This window comes from Dreissena polymorpha, chromosome 8, assembly GCF_020536995.1.
Source record: "Dreissena polymorpha isolate Duluth1 chromosome 8, UMN_Dpol_1.0, whole genome shotgun sequence".
Taxonomy (NCBI): Eukaryota; Metazoa; Mollusca; class Bivalvia; order Myida; family Dreissenidae; genus Dreissena; species Dreissena polymorpha.
In genome coordinates, this window is record NC_068362.1 from 86,030,075 (window position 1) to 86,054,964 (window position 24,890).

At 37.1% G+C, this 24,890-nt stretch overlaps 1 protein-coding gene across 1 annotated transcript in view; it reads left to right on the forward strand.

The window, feature by feature from the left end:
* Nucleotides 1-11,654: 11,654 nt before the first annotated feature.
* LOC127840841 (heat shock protein hsp-6-like) overlaps nt 11,655-24,890 on the forward strand; it is a 36,865-nt gene continuing 23,629 nt past the window's right edge. The window contains exons 1-4 of the mRNA XM_052369273.1: nt 11,655-11,835; nt 21,086-21,144; nt 22,669-22,938; nt 23,415-23,539. Coding sequence (XP_052225233.1) covers nt 11,749-11,835; nt 21,086-21,144; nt 22,669-22,938; nt 23,415-23,539 — 541 coding nt within the window. The 5' untranslated portion in view covers nt 11,655-11,748. The remainder of the gene's footprint in view (nt 11,836-21,085; nt 21,145-22,668; nt 22,939-23,414; nt 23,540-24,890) is intronic.

The window sequence follows — 24,890 nt, forward strand, 5'->3', positions numbered from 1 at the left end:
TCGGTACGTTCCGATGTCCACCATGATTACAGCATCGAAGTGTACAGTGCGACGCTTTGTTTAATATACGGATTTTCCAAATCATTTTGCTGAGCCATTTTGGCATCAGTTGAAGTTATTAAATTGAAATAATTATCTGCCTCAACATGAACCAATTGTACTTAATTATAATATTTGTTTGTGAATATCAGTGCCTAAAATTCATTAAACTGCCTCAATTTCTTATATAGATTTTATTCTTTGACATAAAGTTTCATTTTTTCCCTGTAATCTCACCATTGCTCTGCAAATAGACTCGGTCACTGCCTCGGCGTGCCTCAGCGTGGCTACGACGCTGAGATCTGGAAGGATTTTATTTTATGTTCTTGTTTTAGTATTTTATTATGAAAAGAAGTATCATGTTCTTTTATATTGTGAAAACCTATCGGCAAATGACATGTGTCTTGTATTGTGAGAAAAAAAAAGAAATATTAGAATCCATGATAAAAGGAAAATCGTTTAATTATCTAGCCACACATGTGTGACGTATGAAAGCCAAAATAGGCTACCGACAAGTGCCAGTATGCTATAAATAAGACAGTGTGACTTCAAGTTTCTATCGGAATATATCTTGGTTTGATGTTCCATTTACAGGACGCAATGATTTTTAAAAATCCGCGTCATGCGAAAATGGGTCTTACGCAATATGCTGCCAGCGTGGCTCCAGCACAGCCTGTGCATCTGCGCAGTCTTGTCAGAACATGCATACTGAATAGGCTTCTCTGAAGAAACCACGATACATTGTGTGCTTTTTATAGCGGAAAGCGTAGCCCCTGACCAGACTGCGTAAGTGTGCAGGCTGGGCTTAAGCTACGCTTTCCGCAAATGCCATAAGACCCATTTTCGCATGACGCGGATGTAACCGTGTTATTTGAATGTGTGCAAAGAAAACTGCGTCTTAATTAAATATCAACATACCACATGGTTCGATGACGAAGAAATAAATTCATAATAAACCATGTGATGTGATCTCACGTAGTAAAATTTGTTTATATCTACGAACACTGTTGTGTGGTTTAATATTCGTGCACTTCATAACAAACATTTCATACGGTGGATATGCGACTATTCAGTGAAAAAAGAGCACATCAATACTTAAACCTTTGTTTTTAAACGTCAATTTTCTACCTTTATTTCAAAGTCAGGATAAACGCCTAATATCATTTAAAAACATATTTATTTTTTTCTTTTCTGGTATTATTTTCAGGGTTGTTTACAGTAAACTACATAGTTCACAACAACAGATTGACGTACGGTGCAGCATGTCAACCGCATCATTCGCAGATTCACTTCTGTCGTTATTTAAATTAATAAACATACGTCAAAAGTGATGTACCCTTGCGTCAGTCTAACGGTGTCCGAGCTGACTTCACAAAGCTCCATCAAATGTATGTATTTGCCCTGCGTTCTTGCGTGCGTCTAGTCTGCGGGTCTGATAAGTGGGTTGTGACGAAACGGATCGCGACCGGTAGGTCAATGTCACGTTTATAATTAAACAGTGCTCCAGCCTCCAGCTAGGCCTAAATTGAAGGGCGCCCTGCCCTCCCGAACCTCCGCCCTGCCCCCCTGCCCTTTTTTTTTACATATGATCCTTAATTAATCTCTTATTACATTGTAATTAATTTATACCTCAATGTACACATTATATTTGAATGGTTTAATAATAATGGGAAAAATATATTCTAACAATTATTAATAACATATAAATTAACATGCAACAGGAAGCATTCCAGAAACGCCCGCGCGCTCGAAAATGCCCTTTTGACAAAATACAGGCGCGTCGAGAGTGCCCTTTTGACAAAAAGCCCCCCTGGCCTTTTTAAATCCTAGCTGGAGCACTGTATAATATTTATATATATTTTAAGCTTACATGTATACATGTAATGAACTACTAATGGGGGATGCAGTTTCAATCTAAATAAAAGTATAAATGTACCGATGTGAATGTGAGGGTCGTCGCGCATGCATGATTATTGCAAAGGAAATTCACTTAAAGATGAATCGAGTTTAGGCCGCCGCCCGTAAAATAAGGGCCTTTGGATGACTGTACTGGTGGCCGTCCGATACCTTGACGATACTATATGTATCCCGGAAAAAAAACTTTTTGGAAAAACACACTGATCTGCAGGTACAAATAAAGCTGACCCATTTATAATCCTTTCTAAGTCACACACCGTATGAATCGTTATTATTTAAAGTAAGCTATCTTTGTTTAATTGGTTGAAATAATGGACCAGCTTTTCATCAGTCTATTGAACATTGCTCAGTGCCTTTCGTTGCATAATTTGTCGCCACGATCTTATTCGACATTGGACGATGTTTTAACAGTATATAACCTACGTCCGATCAAGTAAAAAAATACCATCGACGATCTGACGGTGTGCGGCCAAACTAATAAAATATATATCACTAGGTGTGTGTTAACGTTTAAAGGATTCGTTAAACTTCGACTGGTGCCATCCAAATATCGTTCAGCGATTCTTTTTATATAATTATTATACGTTATATACGCTTTCAAGCCTATGGTTAGACCTATGGTTAGATCAAAGGACAACAGTTAATGCAGATTTAAAATCACAAAATATGTAAAGTATTCTTTTTTTAAATGTACATTAACAGTTCGACACAATGCTTTAGTTGTGTGAATAAGCTGATAATTGCTGTATTAAATACAATTGACAGTGCCCATCTTTGCAACACTACTTTATTTTTTTATTGAGCTAGTGGGACGTTACACCTTCCTGAGATGTGATCAGGTGGTTTATCAAGGTGTGAAACTTGATCGGGTTGATCAATGGTTGTTGGGATATTGAAATGAATGGATGTGCAGTTCGCCTGATTAGGTAAATATAAATGTTTATTACATGTACTTTTTACTTTTTTGCGTATGCTTTGCAATTGTGACAGTGCTTGTAAGTGTGATAAGTGTTAAAAAGTTTGGTTGAGGAAAATGAAAAAAATACACATGTATCGCGTAAAACGAAAAAGAACGAGCAAATATTTTGTTGACTAAAACACCGCTAAAAGTATTGAAAACAACGAGTATATTAACGAATTTAAGCAGAACATAAACACACATTTATATGTTTGTTGTTTTCCACATGAAAGCGATAGCCATTTAACAATGCACTTGTGCGCCCAATAGTGTATGAATACTTTTACGGAATCCACTCATTTTGAACTTTCAAAACTGACAGTTTTTATCGTAAATAAAAGGTTGTCGCGCTGCAACTAATTTGGAAAAATTAAATCACATTGTGATTTTGAACACTTTAAAACTTTAATCAATAGATTTCGACAAAACATATTGGCGACATGTCCTTTGTCTGTATTTAATATACGTAAATGGGTGTCATCTTTAACATCTTTTTCGAACAGCTGTCCGTTTATTTGGATACAGACAGTAACTCGCTATGGGATCGGATACACCATGACCAACTGCTGGAGGTCACAGTAAAAAGACCGAAGTATGGATCGTTGAAATGTCATCTCTGCCACTGCTGTAAATACAAAGATAAGTGATAATATATCTTTTTGAAATTGACGTTAGGCAGGTGTGATTAAAGAGACAATTGTGATGTGCGATTGTCGTTGAGTTCCTATGGTAAGCAATACTGCTTTTGGTACGCAGAAAGACAACACTGTCCATTCGACTTGATTTGTAGAGCTAGGACGTTTTAATGTTGTTGACGCTCTGTCTGCGTCTGTCTGCTAAAACTCTGGCAAGGCTCCTCAGTTTTTACTGCGAGGGACACACTTTTTTGCCCGCTAGCGTAAACACTGACGCGGGTCGACGGTGCTGGTACAGCGAGTCCGAGTCGTCCGAGTCAGCGTAAGCACTGTTAAAACGCCTTAATAATTAGCTCTAAAAATCAAGTCTACTCGATACCGTTTTCGTTCTGTTTTCCAACAGCATTACGGTTAACTAAAGGCAGTAACTAAGGTCTTACATAATCTTATCCCTTTTTTGAGTGCATCTGTTTAACGTAAACTCTGACATTTTCTTGCAAAAAGGACGTATTCTAATTTACCTACCGGTATAAATGCTAATACGTGTTTATTTTATTTATCTGTTATCGCCCCTTGTCGTTGGTTAAAATGATACTAAAGTGTATATTTTCAATAAAGTAGTGTTTAATTTATTTTTATTTCAGTTACTAGTTCGTGTCAGATGGGACTCTTTCACGATCCGGTTCCACTGCTGGAGAAGGATGGCGCAACGTTTTCGGATGCCATGAAGATTCTTCAATTTAGCCGCTGGTGGTGGTGCTGGTGGTGATGATGGTGATGGTTGTGATGGTGGTGGTGATGATGGTAGTGTTGATGGTGGTGGTGTTATTGGAGGTGATGGTGGTGTTGATGGTGGTGGTTTGGTGACGGTGGTTGTGAAGGTGATGCTGATGGTGGTGGTCGTGGTTATAATGATGTTGATGGTGGTGGCGATGGTGGTAGTGGTTGTGGAAATGATGATGTTGCTGGTGTTGGTGATGATGCTGGTGGTGAAGGTGGTTGTGAAGGTGATGGTTGTGGTGGTGATGATGGTGTTTGTAATGATCAACGCGGGAGATCAGTCTCCACAAGGTCGCTTCCGGAGGATAACTTTTGATTATCCGAAAGGGTTTCTTAAAAAGTCATACCCACTCACCGTGGATATAGCGCACAATATGCTGAATAGGCTGTTCGTACGTTCCCCACCCCCCCCCCTGACGCCGACCCTCATTTAAATCCAGGGAAGAAACTATGTCAGCCCGACAAGCAGCCGACAGGAGATCAGCGTGCACAAGTCGCTTCCAGGGGATAACTCTTATTTGTCCGAAACGGGAACGGGCCCTTAAAGGTGCATATCCTCTCGCCGTATATATTGCGCATACGACGCTTAATAGGCTGTATGTACGTCCCCCTGAAGCCCACCCTAAATAAAACCCTGGGTCGAAACTAGGTCAGCCCGACAGGCAGTCAACTGGAGATCAGCGTACACTAGGTAACGTCCGGTAATAACTCTTGTGTGTCCGAAAGGGGCCCTAGATATAGCGCATAATGTGCTAAATAGGCTGTTAATACGCCCCCCTTACACCGACCCTAATTAAAACACGGGCCGAAATAAGGTCAGCCCGATAGGCAGCTGACCGGAGATCTGCCTTCACTAGGTCGATTCCGGGGGAAAACTCTTGTTTGTCCGAACAAGACACTTAAAGATGCATACCCACTCGTCGTCGATATATCGCATAATACGCTAAATAGGCTGTATGTACGTCCACCTGACGACGACCCTTATTAAAAACCCGAGCCGAAACTAGGTCAGCCCGACACGCGCCGACGGGAGATATGATTGAAATAGGTCGCTACCTGGGGATAACTCTCGTGTGTTTTCGAAGGGGCCCTTAAAAGTGCATACCCACTCGCTTTGTATAAAGCCCATAATATAATAAATAGGCTGCATGAACGTCCCTCTGACGCTGACCCTAATAAAAAACCCGAGCCGAAAGTAAGTCAGTCCGACAGGCAACGGCGGGAGATCAGCGCGAACTAGGTCGATTCCGGGGGATAACTATTGTTTGTCCGAAAGGTTCCCTTAAAGGTACATACCCACTCGTCGTGGATATATCGCATACTACGCTTAATAGGCTGTATCAACGTAACCCTGACGCCGACCCTAATTAAAACCCCGCGCCGAAACAAGGTCAGCCCGACACGCAGCCGACGGGAAATATGCTTGCAATAGGTCGCTGCCGGGGGATAACTCTTGTTTGTTCAAAGAGGGTCTTTAAAGGTGCATACCAACTCGTCGTCGATATATGGCATAATACGCTAAATAGGCTTCATGTACGTCCCTCTGAATGCCGACCATAATTAAAACTCCGAGCCGAAAGTAGGCAATCATGACAGGCAGCCGCCGGGAGATCAGCGTGCACTAGGTCGCGTCCTCTTGTTTTTCCGAAAGGGGCCCTTAAAGTTGCATATCGACTTGCCGTAGATATAGCGTATACTACGCTTAATAGGCTTGATGAACGTCCTCCTGACGACAACCCTAATAAAAACCGTGGGCCGAAACTTGGTCAGCCCAAGGTAGATCAGCGTTCGCTATGTCACTTCCTTGGGATAACTCTTGTTTGTTCGAAAGGGGCACTAAACGGTTCATACAAACTGGTTGCGTAAATAATGCAAATCGCTTGCTAAATAGGCTTAAATTTAATAATATGATGAATGGTTCAACCTATTCAATTAGATTGCTAAAAAGCTAAATAGACTACATAGGCTGAATAGGTTTCTAAATAGCCTAAGTAGGATGTTTGTTTCAACCTATTTAATAAAGGTCGATACAACTGTAGTCGAGAAGACGCTGGACGACCTGTAAATAAATCTCAAATACACACACCTATTTAATACACTTGTTGAAAGGCTTCTTAATATGCTTGATATGCTAAATAGGATGTATTTAATAACAGACATGCACTAAACTTGCTAAGTTCGCTTCATAGGCGAAAAATACTGGTACATATGCTTTTAGGATTTATTTTTTCAAAATATGTACCAAACCTCCCAAATAGGCTGCAAAAGAATACACTAAATAGGCTAAGCATCATGTATTTTCCAACCTATGTACTGAACGTGTTAAATAGGCTAAAAAGGGTGCTAAAAAGACTTCATAGGATCCCAGCCAACATAAATTTTAAATTAACCTACAAGATCAATATTTTAATCATGTCATGCCCAACAAACGTTTCATATAAACTACATTTTACATAATTATATATTTCAATTTTAGATTTTAATAAAATTAATAATTGAGGTTAAGATAAAATTTTGAATTGTATTTATTTTTCAATTAACGTTGAATTCGGATTATCGGTGTTCAAAATAACGGTGTTTAAGTGTACATATTTATTTTTCACGAAATAACATGTGTTTTCAAGAATGTTTTCAACAACAAATTACTACCAAAAATGACTAAGTGAACGTAGTATATTCAAAAGTCTCCATGGTACCAGTTTCCCCATAATTCAGAATTTGAAGCAAGTGCATAATGATATCAATTTTAATATCACAAACTGAAATAACGATATACACCTACCTCGCATACTCTTGTTTATCGTCGATTGTAGGTTCCAACTTCTCTTATTATTGAACAAAAATGTTTACATTTAATAACAGCACAGTTTGAAAATCCAATTAGGCAGTAGGTCAGTGAACAAAGGAAACGAGTGGCGCGCACGCGGGAGATCTGCTGGTTTATTTTTCGGCGTAAGCTGAATTAAGCCAGCTTTTCACCTCTCCTGACCTTTGTAAGTGTCCAATAAAATTCAAATAAAATTTCCCGCGGCTAGGTACGAATGAATACACTTCATTTATTCCATTGGCTGATTTGAGTATTCCACCAGAACATTGGAAACATATCCGCGTCTTTGTAACACTGTTTTACTGCATGAAACAATTTTATTTCTAATGAAAAGGCTTAATAGATAGAACAGTTTTACACTCAATTCTCGACATAAATACAGTTTGTGCGTACACCTTTTATTTTCAGAGAATTACCAGCGCAACGCGTTTATATTTAAAGGCTATGTTCTCATATTTAGTACTTACTTCCATATTCTTGTCAACATGTTAACATGTAAAAGTATAAAGAGCAGTGGAAGCGAGGCCTCACTTTAATACATTGCATTTCAACCCGGGTCAATTCGCGGCCAGTGTATGAATGTCCGAGTTTATATACAGGTCATCTCCGGAGTTCGCGGCCAGTAAAATAATAGTTATATAATAAATACGCTATCCGTGAACTAGGTGACCTGGAATTTTCTTTAGACCAGATATATGTAGATTCTTAATGTGTTTTCAACAAAACAATGATAAATATTATTTTTGATTAATTTAACAATAATTATTCCACCATATTGACCAATGTATTAAGCATGAGCGCGATGATTATCGATACTGTTAATAATCGAATCAAACCACTAAAACAGGTTTGTTCGAAGAACGCGCCTATAAATACGGATACTTCTCGTGTGGCCGGTTGACTCGTATGTTTTAATTTCACTTCCATTCTTCTTTTGGTTTTCTGTTTTGTATCTATAGGTTTATGACCAGCAATATGTAAAAATGTAAAATAAGCCGCGAAAACTCCGCGTAACATCCCGTACTGCGTGTGATGCAGCTAAGAACTGCACAGAAAAAAGACATTCGCTATCCTTGATCTCATTCATTGAACTATCAACGCCGTATATCTTTTTTAAAGATATTTCTTGTTAGATAACAAGAGAATTGCGCTTGCAAACATTCGAAGATACACAAACGGGTCAAAATGAAAATCTACTTTTAAGGGGAATTTGGAAAAAAAAAAAAAAAAAAAAAAAAAAAAGGTCAAATTCTTTATGAAAACATATTTAATGTACATGTTTATATTGTGTGATTTTTACACGTTCTTATAACATTCTGCGAACTTTAGGAATGTACGTAACGTTAAAATTTAGTTTCCCGATAATGTTCACAACACAAGTTACGAATACTAATATTTTGATTTTTGTTACAACGTTCTGAAAACGTTCTGGGAACGTTCTGTGTGATCATAACCTAAATAGAACTTAAGCGTAACATTATTTGAACGTTACGTGCCAGTTGGGTAGACATTTCTTCAACATAGTTATTTTATGACCAAAAAACAGCGTCGTATAGACGTCTTTTCCCGACGTTGTTTAAACGTCGCCATTCTAACGTTGAATCAGCGTTGTATTTTGGTTGCCGACGTCGCGACCGAAATTCAACCAATATTCGACGTCTATTCAACGTCGGGTGTTTGCTGGGATGCATGATTCAACCTTTGTACTAAACATGCTAAATAGACGTACTTCACACACGTCGTAAACGTTTATTAATACGTGTTTAAAGTGGTTATATATTGTTTGGATATCTATTCATTAAGATACATTTGTGTACAGTTATATCACCGTCGAAAAATATATTATTAGTTTCAAGATTTAAGTAGAATATCGATTATTCAGCCATGTGCATCACCGTACAAATAATCATTTAATCAGTTAGTTATTAATAGTATTTGGTACAGATTATTCAGAATTAATCACGATTTCATTTTCTTTGCGAAAATTGTACACTTAACCTTTCAGAATTAGCGTACCTTTACCTATCGGTATTTGATTTGCGCTGCATTCTGGATCAGGTGAATGGTTTTTACATCTTACGGATGATTCCGGAGATTGCTGATGTATCAAGATTGACTCGCCCTGCTGTGACTGCAAGTGTACCTCATCATTGCCCCTGTGTAATTTATTTCATGCTGGCGCGGTGACTTATTTACCTGAGCCAAATTGTCACAATAACGGCATACGAATAATGTGGCTTTGTCCGGATTGGAATGGTCAATCTGAAACAAGAAGTTTTCTGTTATTGTTTTAATTTATTCTTTTGCTACATTTGTTGTTTAACGTTTGCAAAACTTTTCGAGTGTGGTCATTCGCGTATTAAAAAGTTCGAGTTTGCAATTGTTGGCAATCGTTGCACAAATTTAAACCTCCTTTAATCTCAAAATCGACATTTTAACGCGATTGAAATAAACCGGGTATGCGTGTAACCAATCAATTGGAAATGGACATTTGATTAACAAAGCATCAACATTTTAACAAAAAGTGTGGTCGTTAACATCGTCGACTGGAAATTCGTCTTTGAATGATCTCAGAAAGTATAGTTCCTCGGGATACAAACAATTAAGAAATCGGAAATATCCCGGTAGAAGGTGGAAATATCCGTGCATACGGTGCAAAAGTCCCTTTTTAAAGTTGCAATAGTTCGACGTAGAAAGCATCGATAAATACCAATTTACCGGGGTACTCGATGTTTCTGTCAAAATATCAGTGGTCGTTCGCATTTGCGGTCAAGTGATATTTGTTGTCCCTTCACATTCAAGGTAAAGTGTTCGAGAACCCGGTACCACGATCTCTGGTGTAGGACAAACGTGGCCATTCGTGTTTTCAGAGCAGACTCCTTACATCAAATAGAGTAGAAAAACAAGTCCGGCTCCAGAATGTTACTTTTTGTTCGGTGGGGTTTAAATTCAATGAAACTTTCGACCCGTAAGGTTATTTCGTACGTCTGTTTTTTGCGTGCATGCATACATTAATTCATTTTGCACAGGAACTAAACAAATATTGTCATTCTAATTTTGTTTTAGCACTGCGTCATAATTTTCTGTCAGTTCAATCATCAACTACATTGACTATTAAAAAGAAAAGACTTGAACTTCTTTATATAAAAAAAAATAATACGCGGGATATCGTAATTTGAAAATTCTAATGTAAACAAAGATTCTTACCAGCTGAAACGGTCCCGGATTAAACTCGACTCCGGCCATACAGAGGAGAATACCAATAAAGCCGAAAACGCCAACCACCCTAAGTGTGTCTAGGTCCAAAATAGACCCAGACCTTGCCGTAAAACACCCTATTCTAGCTCGGTACGTTCCGATGTCCACCATGATTATAGCATCGAAGTGTACAGTGCGATGCTTTGTTTGATATACGGATTTTCCCAATCATTTTGCTGAGCCATTTTGGCATCAATTGAAGTTATTACATTGAAATAATTATCTGCCTCAACATGAACCAATTGTATTTAATGATAATATTTGTTTGTGAATACTATAGTGCCTAAAATTCATTAAATTGCCTCAATTTCTTATATAGATTTTATTCGTTGACATAAATTTTCCTTTTTTTTCTTGTAATCTCACCATTGCTCTGCAAATTTTAGCCGAGGCAACTGCCTCGGCGTGCCTCAGCGTGGCTACGACGCTGATAACTCCTTTGTTGTTTTCTGACAATAATTTTCTGTGAAATGTTGCTAACTTGACCTTGTATATGTATATAGCTTTGTATTTATTCAACTTACGGTAGTGCATATCCTTCCCAACTTTAGATTGAGATTTTGTAAATTAGTGTACAAATGTATTGGTTTTAAACAAAAATATGAATAAAGCAAAAAAAAATATTTAATGTCAAAAATGTGTTTATGTTATTCTATCCGTCTATACCTTTAAAATCATATAATGTTTTACCATGTTGTACCACATTGAATGAAGAAAAACCAAATCAAAGTTTTAATGAATTTTATCCCTCCCATGAACCTTAAGATTATCGGTAGCGCGTTTGACGACATCGGATTTTGGGCGGGAATACAACTCGGGTACAGTCTTATATCGACCGGGTACGATTAAGTCTATTCACCGTACCCGGGGTACATGTAAGTATACTTAAGAGTACCCGGGGTACATGTAAGTAGTACCCGAGCCGACAATGACCTATCGAGCAGCAGTTAGCCCCGCAGTCAGCAGTAACGGAGACGCACAATCAAGGGAAGTAACCGTTGCTTACCGGTTAACGAGGTCGAGTATAAATGGTGATTTTACATTTAGTCAGTTAATAATTATTTAAATAATGTGTTTAGTTTTCATACACAACTTTGCACACGACAAATAAATGTTGAATTTCAACGCCATGTTATATAATTGAGACGCAGTTTATATAACTGGCTTACAGCGACAATTAAATTCGCGTAATCATCGGACTGGTGTACATTTGTTATTTCAAAATACGACTAGTAAATAACAAATAGTTTGTACCCGTCATTTTCTGATGCAAATGTTCGGGACATTTCTATTTCCACACGTGCGAAGGCCGAGGTTACCGACACAAGTTAAAAATGTTTTCTGCAAGACACACTCACAGAACTTTGAAAAAGGCAGTTGGGACACATCAAGCCAGAATGATATCAAACTTGTGCAAAAAGGTATGTGCATCTATTTTGTAGAAATATTGTTGAATCATTCACTAAATTAACGCGTGACCGTGAAAGTCAATTTGACACAAAATCATCAAAATGCGGATCGGTTTAACCGGGCAACCTTTATTTTAAGCAATATTGCAATTAAAACCAAAATATTAAGAGGGGTTTTTGCGAATCGTGTCTTGAACTAACGGGTTGATTACGGCTATATTTTAAACAACTTTCCCCATATTGCCCTTTGATTATTGCAAGTGGGTCTTACCCCACCCACACATTTTATTTTATGACAGATTTGCAAGTGTTATTTGCTTCTTTTTATACTACCTAATAGATTTTATTGTATATAAACACTTTTTTTGGAATGATTTTAACAAATTTGTATCAAAACAATGATGAGGTGAAATAGATCTTAATGCTTAAGTTATAATGCAATTATGTAACGTCCGACAGCAGTATGGTAGTTTCTTGTGGAGTCATGGGTTCTTTAGAATCGTGGCCATAGAGATCATGGAAATAACGTGTTAGAACGCTCCCACATAATGCAGTCTTTACAGAAAAAAAGTTTTGACCGGTCACCATCATTTTGCCAATAAAAAATGTGATCAAACAGGTCTATAGATCTATTGTTATTCATCAGAGCTCTCATTAAATATTTCCTCTTTTAAAAATTGTTCATATAGTGTTCCTAAGTAACACAAAATCGTTTATTTATGATTATTTTCCATACTTATATCGCCTGTTGACATTTTTTTACAGGAAGTTACTCTCCTTTGCAATGTCAGTTTTAAGGCTATTTATCGATATGCAAATCTTGAAATTTTAATAGCCAATGAGAACAACACGGCTCAACAACAAGATTTTCAAGATGGCAGTTTGACACTGTAAAGACAATCGATGATTTATTATAAATACCTAACAATAAACATTTGTAAAAAAAACAACAAATATAAAGAACAAAGGTTTATAATTATGTTTATAATAATTCATAGTCATAAATTTATAAAATATTTCTAATGTAATCACTTTATGAAAATTACCCACGACTCAACCAACATATAGCATAATAGGTGAGCAGTGAGGAGTTACTTTAACGATCAGGTCTCCTTGTGCTTATTACACTTATTGCCAAATGCAAAAGTTTTAAAACATTGGCAATCAATAATTTTTTGCTTTAATCAGCATTCGTTACATAAGGTAAATATAACTTGCAAATTATGGCTATAAGCTTGTATGGCCAATACCAGGGTAAGCTGAGATTATATAATTAATAACGTAAACAATATTTGTTTACAATTAATGATTCATTAAATCTTGAAAATTGACATCTAAAAATATTAATTCGCATATCAATCTAAATATTATAAATTGTAACATTCTTATATCAGCGATTTTCCTTGTCCAATTGGGAAAAGTACCCGTACCGGTCCGATTGGGAAAAATTGAGTCGTGAAAACCTCAAAATTGGGAAAAATCGAGTCGTGAAATCCTGAAATTGGGAAAATCGCGTCGTGAAGTTTGGGTCTTATTGAATACATTATACAGTTCATACTTAATTGAACATACCCATTTAAATAATCATTTGCAGGCATGCCTTAATGACCATTAAGTTATAAAGTTTATATAAATAACAAAATATTATAAAGAACACACCAAATCAATTACTAGTTGTTTTAATCTCTTTTAAAGCAATGTCTCTCTCTTTCATTTTTGTGAAAATTTCAACAATCTTTGATGTTTGATCATCACTCAGTTGCTTGCATCCCTCCCTGCACAGCATCATTATTGCTGTCAATGTGTCCTGTGATAGATGGTTCCGATTGGTTTTTTGGCATAATATTTGCTATTATGACTCATTTCAAAATACGATAAGGTTACAAACCGACGTAAAACAGTACGCTGGCTGCTGCCTGGCAAAAGAACCGGAAACAGTAACAACTCTATTGATTGAATGCGCTGAATAATAAAACCCGAAATTAATCGAGCGCGTGGTTACACACAACTATACGATTTTCTTTGTTCGCTCGCCGAAAGTTGGTTTTTTTACGAAACTTTCTATCGTTCTGAGAAAAAATTCGGACGCTGATTGGGATTTTTCCAGATGCCGATTGGGAATTTTCGCTCGATTGGGAAAGTACCGTTTTGGGAATTTGGGAATTTGCGTTCGATTGGGAAAGTACCGTTTACCGGTACTTTATAAAGAAGGAGGAAAATCGCTGTATATTGTGAGGAAATGCAATTTATGTTTAAAGCAAATATATTGTCACGCATACATGTTATACGTCCCGGATTGTCCCAAAAAAGAAGAATTTGTCACGCAGTACCGGAAATCTGTCAAATGTCCCGGATTTTACAAAATCCATATATACATGTTATCTTCGGCTTAACTGCACCTCGAATCATTGTGTTCCCACTAATACGCAGCGTCGCCATGGCGATGCCTACCTGAATAGGTGACTGCTAGGTGTCAAAATCGATCAATTAGCAGGGTTCTGTTATCATATCGATTGTCTCACGTTCGCAGTTAAACCGAAAAGGTGGCATTGTTTAATGTGGTCGTTAATTGGCTTTAATATACTGATTTTATGGCAGTTTGTTGGCGCACACTTTAAATGAGCAACAACACTCCTAAGCAGTGTACCTGCAGTAAGATCATGCTGACGAAGAGTGACGCAATTTTCATAAGCGTGTGATTTTATGGCAGTTTGTTGAATTAACTACGCACAACTGTAAATTTTCGTTCAAATGAGCATTATTAAATTTGTAATCCGAAACACGCTACCGAATTTTAATGCTTACGCGACATTAACAAATTCTAGCATCAACTAAATAGTGCTTTATCATTTGTCTCAAAAAAGCGCTAAAAAATTATGCAGACATGTAGAACGTCGCATGGAAAGTGTGAGTGTATTTTGTGTAATATAAAGCGTGAACATCACGTCAGGCGATTTACGCGTGCTAAGTTCGAAAAAAAACGCCCTGATTGGACGTTATTTCTCGAGTAACGGAAGTACACTACGTGACCTGTGATTTTTGCCTAATTTGCGAAGTCAAGGCGGGCATTTTGCTTTTTGGGTGGAAAATCACCGCGATTTCACGTGACTCGTCACTCCGACATCGCGCGAGAGCAAAATAATCTTCGCGCTAAATCCCCTCAATGTTGTGGTGATTCGCTGCGATTCGCCGCAATTCGCCGTGATCGCAGTGACAACAATGACTCGCCAATTCATGCATAGAAGCCGAATCGTATCGATAACTTTATACATGTACATAACTTCTAATGTTCACAATTATCCGATAATCTAACATCAAAAAAATAATCTTGAACATTTATGTCGGTAAATATGTTTGAGAATTTCATTAAAACAACCATATGACTACGCAATTTTTCAGAAGTGTAAAGAGTACAGCGCATGATGTGGGACACAGCTTTCATTGGACGAGCGTATTTAAATTTAGATTGATACAATATGATCTTACAAAAAAACGTTTTATTGCGTCATACGCCTTCATGTAAAAAACGTTTTCCTCCTGGAAATTGTGCTATTAATGCATAATATTATCAAAACATTTTTTCACACGTAAAGCGTTGTAACAAATTAATATACAATTCAAAACAAATATACCATAAGTATAAATTCCCAAATGAGAATAAAAATTTATAATCCGAAACAAAAAAACGTTTTATTGCGTCATAGGCCTTCATGTAAAAAACGTTTTCCAACTGGAAATTGTGCTATTAATGCATAATATTATCAAAACATTTTTTTCACACGTAAAGCGTTGTAACAAATTAATATACAATTCAAAACAAATATACCATAAGTATAAATTCCCAAATGAGAATAAAAATTTATAATCCGAAACACACTTCCGATGTTTTAATGTTAACACGACGTTTACAAATGCTTTCAATATAGTCATCATGTATATTTCCCGACAAAAGAGCGCGAAAATTATGCGGCAATGTACAAGGTCAAGGTATACGAGTGTGCAAGTATTGATTTTTTTTACACAAACTGCGTAGCGCAGAGAACATTGAATTCTGTTGATTTCGGTTAAATGTTTCTTTGGTATTTTTAAAACAGTTATATCGCCAACAAATTGATATTTCTTTTAAAGTCAATTCAAATCAAACACGCTGTATCCGTATCGTTACTGATAGAAGTAAAACATAATACCTTGACTTGTATAGTTTTTTTGTTGTGAGAGACCATCTGAGTAAACGCCGAAAAATATATCCAAACTGTTATTTTTTGTCAATGCCCTATGATCCATTATCGCACTTAATTGGCAGCGCCATCCTGTTGTTTCTGTGATTGTCACATCTTTTCACAGTTTGAACACGTACAAAGAGTGCCATTTAGACACTTGAACAAACACTATCACCCGCTGGACAGTACACACTAAATAATCAAATGTTGAGTTTTTTTATGCCCCCATTTCGAAGAAAAGGGGGTATATAGTTTTCGCACTGTCCGTCGGTCGGTTGGTCGGTCGGTCACACTTCGTGTCCGCTCTCTAATTCAAATAGTTTTCATCCGATCTTTACCAAACTTGGTCAGAAGTTGTATCCAGACAATATCTAGGTCAAGTTCGAATATGGGTCATGCCGGGTCAAAAACTAGGTCACGGGGTCACTTAGTGCATTTCAACGATTTAGCATGGTGTCCGCTCTCTAATTTAAGTAGTTTTCGTCTGATCGTTACTAAACTTGGTCAGAAGTTGTATCAAGACATTATCTAGGTCAAGTTCGAATATGGGTCATGCCCTGTCAAAAACTAGGTCACTGGGTCACTTAGTGCATTTCAAGGATTAAGCATGGTGTCCGCTCTCTAATTGAAGTAGTTTTCATCTGATCTTTACTAAACTTGGTAAGAAGTTGTATCAAGACAATATCTAGGTCAAGTTCGAATATGGGTCATGCCGGGTCAAAAACTAGGTCATGGGGTCACTTAGTGCATTTCAAGGATAAAGCATGTTGTCCGCTCTCTAGTTTATGTGGCTTTCTGATTTATTTTGATATTCTAAGACATTTTTATGCCCCCAAAGGAGGGCATATAGTGATCGGACTGTCCGTTCGTCTGTCCGTCCGTCTCTCCTTCACACTTTGCGTTTAGATTTCGAAAAATGCTCATAACTTCGCTTCTGATAGCAATTTCATATTTGGCATGCATGTGTATATGGACAAGGTCTTTCCATACGCACACAAATTTTGACCACTGTGACCTTGACCTTGAACTTAGGGTCCGTGTTTAGGTTCGAAATCTGCGTTTAGGATTTGAAAAAAAGCTAATAACTTCTACCAAGCGTTTACACAGTTATACTTTTATGTAGTGACAAAGTTACAGTTGGGGGCATCCGTGTCCTGTGGACACATTTCTTGTTTGTTTTTGGCGTGAAAACCCAGAGAAATGCATGTACATTATACATCATCATAAATTTATTGAACTCTGCGAACGCTAAGTGCTACATTGATATACTCGTAATTTTTTTTTTCAGCAAAACAAACACAATGTTTAATGTCATAATAACATGTACTTAAAAATAGAACAATAATGTATTTCCGATTTCCGGCTTAGTAAGCATTGTGAATGTATGTACAACGCTCGGAAAGTAACACGAGTTATCCGCATCGGAGCCTGAAACAGAAAATAAATAAGTAAAGCATATTTTAGTCCAAATAATTAGATGTAATCTACCGATTACATTTAGCCTTTAAATGAAAGTGTTACTTAAACAATTTTCCGTGTCTTAAGGCGCGAATATTTTGCTAAACACTGTTAACAAAAGGGCTACACGGTATAATTATCCCCACGCTTTTTGAAAAAAAGGTGGGGATATTGTGGTTATCTCCGCCGTCCGTCTGTCTGTCCGTCCGTCCTGGCCACTATCTCCTCCTACACTAAAAGCACTAGAACCTTGAAACTTACACACATGGTAGCTATGAGCATATGTGCGACCCTGCACTATTTGGAATTTTGATCTGACCCCTGGGTCAAAAGTTATAGCGGTTGGGGTGGGGCCGCGTCAGAAATTATCACTCATTTTTTTAGGTTATTTTACATTTACTTCTTTATTTCTACACCGATTCACTTCAAATTGATACTGGACCTCTCTTATGACAATACGGTCAATCTCAACCATGCATGGCCCCATTCCCAACCCTGGGGCGCCCCGCCCACATAGGCCACACCCACCAAAAATTTCCATTTACTATAATTTTTTCATTTCTACACGGATTCACTTCAAATTGATACTGAACTTTTGTTATGACATTAGGGTCAATCTCAACTATGCATGGCCCCAATCCCAACCCTGGGGCGCCCGCCCACATAGGCCACACCTACCAAAAAATTCCATTTACTATAATTTTTTCATTTCTACACGGATTCACTTCAAATTGATACTGAACTTCTCTTATGACATTAGGGTCAATCTCAACTATGCATGGCCCCATAACCAACCCTGGGGCCCCGCCCACATAGACCACACCCACCCAAAATTGCCTTTACTATAATTTCTTCATTTCTACACCGATTCACTTCAAATTGATATTGAACTTCTCTTATGACAATACAGTCAATCTCAACTATGCATGGCCCCATTGCCAACCCTGGGGCGCCCCGCCCACATAGACCACACCCACCCAAAATTGCCTTTTACTATAATTTCTTCTTTTCTACACCGATTCACTTCAAATTGATACTGAACCTCTCTTATGACAATACGGTCAATCTCAACTATGCATGGCCCCATTACCAACCCTGGGGCCCCGCCCACATAGACCACACCCGCCCAAAATTGCCTTTTACTATAATTTCTTCATTTCTACACCGATTCACTTCAAATTGATACTGAACTTCTCTTATGACAAAACGGTCAATCTCAACTATGCATGGCACAATTACCAACCCTGGGGCGCCCTGCCCACATATGTCACACCCACCCAAAATTGCCTTTTACTATAACTTCTTCATTTCTACACCAATTCACTTCTAATTGATGATGAACTTCTCTTATGACAATACGGTCAATCTCAGCTATGCATGGCCCCATTACCAACCCTGGGGCACACCTAGGTCAAACATTCGGCGTGGGGATACGCGTCGGCCTCTGCCGCGCCATTTCTAGTTCTTAATGAAATGCAAAAATAAGTATTAACATAATTAATAACTTCAATAAAAACACACGGTAAGATCAACGTTTAAATGGAAAAGTTATATCATATTTCTCAGAAATTACCAAATTATTAGTTTCGTCAAAATCAAATACCATGTACAGGCTTTTTCCGCCCCATGCCACGGGTCCGAAATTCGGCCCCATTCCCAATGCAAATCTGGTAGTTTTTTTCCCAATTGAAAAAAAAATTCCCAATTCCAAAAAAAAAAGGTTTTTTTTTTTACCTTAAAATATATAAGTTAACCTGATCCGGTGTAGAAAATAGAAAGTGTTGCATAATTTAAGAATCTGTTGCCTTTAATTTGTTTTAAAGACTGTAAAATATGTTATTATTATTTAAGACTTTCCTTATTTTCCTCAAAATCCGGCGCTTCGCACGATTTTTTTCACCTCAAAAAAGGCCAGGCCTTTTCCCCAAATTCAGATTAAAAAACCTGCAGTTATCTCACATGTTCATAATACTTTGTAAAATTTTAATAATAAGTTATCAAAATAGTCGTTATTTACCAGTTAACGGCTTCTTTGAAATATAAGAAACACTATTTACATGCGATAATTTTTCCCAATTGAGCCAATTTTGCGAATAATTTTTTTCCCAAAATGGGGGTTTTCACGACGCGAAATTCCCAAAATTCCAGTGTGGCGTATTCCCAAAATGGAGCGGAAAAAGCCTGATGTAGAGAAACAAGGTATTTATAACCGACCAATGACGAAACACTATGCAACTTTCATCTAACACAGTGCTACGCTACATGTATATTGCAACAATATGGAATTTGAACAGTGGTAGTGTAATCGGGCCTGGAATATAATTGATTGTAAGTTTTAATAAACATTCTGCTAATGCAATTAGTTAAATAATGTTTACATGTTATGTTAAATAATTATTGCATGATCATTCTTCTGCGCTGTTATATTAATTTGGAGCCGTTAAAGCTTCCGACATTACTTCATCACGTTCATGTCGGAACGGGAGTATTTTAGCTAATACGCCCATTGCATGCAACAACAACAAAAGCTTTATTATTGCAATGTATAATGTAAGTGTATACATATATGTTACATGTACATGTAATTTAGTGTAACCCTTAATGTAAATCTCTTAAAAAGGTGAACCACGGCGGTTCGCGGTGATTTGTGGTGATTCGCGCTGATTGCGTAACAGCGTGATACATCGCGCGACGGTCGCCGAGACATCACCCAAATTTTCTTGTCGCTCGGAATCACCACAATTTGTCACGTTGCATCGATTGCGGTGATGCGAGAATCGCGGCAAAAATCACGGGTCGCGTAGTGTAGTAATGTTTAATTTGACGTAAATAGATCTTGTGTATTTCGGATAGTCTTTCAAACTTAGTTATTACGATGTGACAACAAATGCGTATCAAAAATGCAAAAATATCTATATATATAGCTATATGTATACATGTCCCGGAAAATCAGCAAATGTCCCAGAAAATTTAGCTGAATGTCCCGGAATTGGTCTGAAAATTTATGGCATGTATGGTCAGGTGTAGAATTCTAATACACTTGCAATGCTGTTTCGAGAACATGCAAAACTATCAAAAAACATTTTCATATTTTTGTTATACAATTGCATCATTTATTATTGTGCTTTCTCTTAAAGTAAATATTCTTCTATGAATTTTTTGTCTATTTGCTTCAAACAGAAATCAAATATCAGGGTCATAGTGAAGTCAATATGAATATAGAAGGGACTAATGATTTTGGCAAACATGTTTTTAGTCTTTAACATTGTTGTTTGTATAATTTGAATTCTGAAGTTAATCATAATGCGCAATTGGTATCTTACTTGATCTTTATGGTAAATGTAAGGACATATAAAACAGTGAGAAATCCAAAAAAATCTGCAATAACTAGATACAGACCATGTTTTCAGGGATTAGTTTTTGCAGAATACATAAAGTAGGGTTATCACATTAATTGGGAAAAATTAAAGAAAAACCTTGAAAATCAGATTTAAAAAATGAAAGTTGAGCTTTCTCTGTTAATGATTGGAATCAGGCCATAAAATATGTTAAAATATGTTTGAAAGTCCATGTATCTATTTCAGATTTTGGCTGGAGAAATCAAATCTAGCAATGGTCTATATTTACTGCCAAGCAGATTCAAGTAAGTTGATGGAGATTAAACATGAATTACCATGCTGTTTAATGCTAAAGAATATAATACAATATTGCATAAATTGTCTATAAAAAATTGTGTATCTATCATTTGTCATGTAGTAATGAACTAACTAAATTTTGAATTTAAATGTTAGAGATACAGTCCACTCTCGTTATCTCGAAGTCGGCGGGAACAAGAAAAAATATCGATATAACGAGAGTTCGAGATATCCGATTAGGCGTTTTCAAAGAAAAAATGAGACGAAAATTTACCTTGTTTTTAACATCTTAATACCTGCTAAGTGATCTAACTAAAGCCGTCACCGCGTGGCATAATACTCTCTTTCTGATATATACGCGTTTTACGAGGCACGATTAATTTTGCTATTTAAATGCTTAAAATGACGTTTTAAGTATTACAGAATTGCATTAACACATGCAGTTATAATTTTTCTTAACTGTCGAGTAAACGACGGTGTATATACGCAAAAATATAACTCAATGCATTTTGGAATGTTGTTTGTAAAAACAATTAGTCTTTCGGCCTCTCGGCAGGCTGTGTATTAATTGTAGTTAATTGATGTTAAAGTGACACTTTAAGTGACAGGCCTTAATCAAGTGTTAATGGCTAACGACATTACACACGTGTGATCATTGATGCAATTAACGGATCAATTTCCTACCGCACAGTATCGAGAGCAGCCGGGCGAAGCGGGACGGTGAAGTATCAAAGAAAAAGTTTCTCACCTTTTGCTTACACTGGAAAAGTTATTCGCACTTCGAGATAAACCACAGTAAATACATGTTAAATCGGGACTCGGGACAAAATTTTATATCGACATATCGAATTATTCGACATAACGAAAATCGAGATAAGCGATGTTTATTTATATAGATAAAGAAGGAAAAAAATGGGACATTGAGCTTCCTTCGACATATCGAGAATATCGAGATATCCGATGTCGAGATAACGAGAGTGGACTGTATATATATTTGTCAAAACCTTTGTAATGTTGTTGGATAATATAGTTACTTGGACAATTTTAACCAGCTTCTTACCATTAAGCAGCACTTATTTCATTCTTTATATCTCTGGAGTTAGCTGTGGCAGTTTTTTAATTGTGTCTATGTAATGATCGGGGGTTTGATTTCCTGGTGGACTGAAGAAACAGACCCTAAAAAATTTCAATAAGCCTTTAGCAATTGAGCTGAAATAGAATAGAGTAGCTAAAAAGTGAAATAGCAGTGATTCGCATTTTTCCCTTTTACTTACGGCTTTTGACTATTGAATTTTCAAAATAAATAGTTAGAAAATATTTGTAAATAAATATTTTTTTGCAGAAATTCAATGGCAGATTATTATGCTGTACTTAAATACCTCGATAACTAATGTTGGTTTTGGAAATTTCTTGAATTTAGCAATTCATTGTCACCAGTTAGATTCAGTTTACACCTAGCCCCCTTTTTCAGCTCAATGTACCTTTTGTGGTCCTAAACCCTTCCCTGAGCTTGTTCAGTGTTCTGTTTGTAGGTCAGAAAAGGTCAAGGGTCATGTCATTGGTATTGATTTGGGAACAACAAACTCATGTGTGGCAATTATGGAAGGCAAAACTGGCAAAGTCCTTGAGAATTCAGAAGGTGCTCGCACAACACCATCAGTTATTGCTTTTACCAAAGAAGGGGAGCGTCTAGTGGGAATGCCTGCTAAACGTCAGGCGGTGACAAATGCGACCAACACATTCCACGCAACAAAGCGTTTGATAGGACGTAGATACGAGGACAAAGAAGTTCAAAAAGACATGTAAGACATTCTATAAAAAATGGAGTCGGGTGCATTTATTATTTGTGTTTGTTTGTTTTGAAGTTTAGACAACATATTTAAAGATTACTGCAAGCTTTGTGTTTTGGGTTTAAATTATGACTGCAGATAATTGTTTATGCTCAATCTAAGATGATTCAAAGGCTATCAAATAAAAAACTTCTAGCATTGTCACATATGTATTAACGATGTTTCAAGAGTGCCTTTAAAAAAACAAAATCTGAGAATAGAAGGATGCCATGTTCACAAATTGTAAGTAGGGGGCATGTTGCAAGGGTGCCTTTATTAAAAGATTAGCATTTGAGAACAGGAGTCAGTTATGTTCACAATTTGTCAGTCCAGGGCAGGGCCTATGCTATTGCTAAAGTACCGGTAGTGTTGTGACTTTTGTCTTGCCACATTAGTACGGTTACCATGCATTCTAACATGTTTCTAACTCTTCAATCCCTCCCCATTAGGAAGCATGTGCCCTTCAAGATCATCAAGGCTAACAATGGGGATGCCTGGGTGGAGGCCCATGGTAAAGTCTACTCTCCCAGTCAGATTGGAGCCTTCGTACTCATGAAGATGAAGGAAACTGCAGGTAAACACTTGCATAGATTCAGTGTGTTGTTTTACCATTTATGTAATGGGGATCATGGCTGTTTGAATATGGAAGAATTGCACAGTTGATTGAGAAATAAAGTGTTTTCAATATTACATTTACACTGTAACTCCAATATAGCGCGGTCAATGGGGTCCAAGCCGCGAAACAGCGTTATAACAGATCCGCGTTATAGGTTTTGAGCTCATTTTCTGCAGGGCGCTATAAAAAAAAACAGGTATAGAATAGCCTATAATATAGGTCATGTATATTGCCATGCTGTGTTGACGCAAATACATGCATATAAACTGAATCGTATCGATAACAGTATACATACCGCTTTTCTTATGCGCACATTTATCCGATAACCAAATAAAATTGCAACATCACTTAAAAAAAAATCTGAACATTAATGACGATATATGTTTAAGAAATTCGTAAACACAACAGTACGCATATATGCCATTTTCAGAAGTGTTAAGAGTACAGTGCATTATGGGGCAGAGCTTTCATTGGACGAGCGACTTTAAATTTAGATTGAATGCAATACGACTCCTGTACAAAAAATTGTTTTATTGCGTCATACGCATGCAAAAAACGTGTTTCCGGGGGACTTTCCGATACTGCGCGAAAATGAAAGATAAACTCTGTTAACAATTGCCGGTACACTGCATTCGCATATAAATAAAACGTCTGCATAATTTAATTTCTTATACACGAACTGAAAGATTAAATGACATAATACTAGAATGATAATAAAAAAATACAGAAAAAGTTGTTTTATACAGTAGGCAGTATATTTCACAGCCGCTGATTTAAACTGCAACCATATCAAAGTAAGAATGTTTCAATCGTTTTGAATTACTTGAATTGTATAACTATCCTGCTTGCACTTAACTTATGGAAATTATCGCACTGAACCGCTCTGATGAGGAATACATGTAATAAACACTGACACGTGAGTTTTTCACACCTTTATTGACATTACACAGATTAACACCAATTAGCTGTCGGTGTTGTTTAACCTCGAGGCCATTATAATCGATTCAACGGACGGTTGAAAAAAGCAATCAACATGACTGTGATTGCCGCCATCTTTGAATTGTCTGAAAATACATGAAGTTGCATACTACGGATTTGAATCAGAAATCAAATGGAAGGTTGGAGAAAAAATGGGATCCAAGCACCCTTCGCGTTATATTGGATTCAGCGTTATAACGGAGCGCTTAATATTGGAGTTACAGTGTACTAATGTTCACCTTTTAGAGATAAAAATACAGGGTTGTCGATTAAACGATTTTGAGATAAATGTAAATCTGATTAGAAATTGTTTGCGGGAGGGGGATTCGAG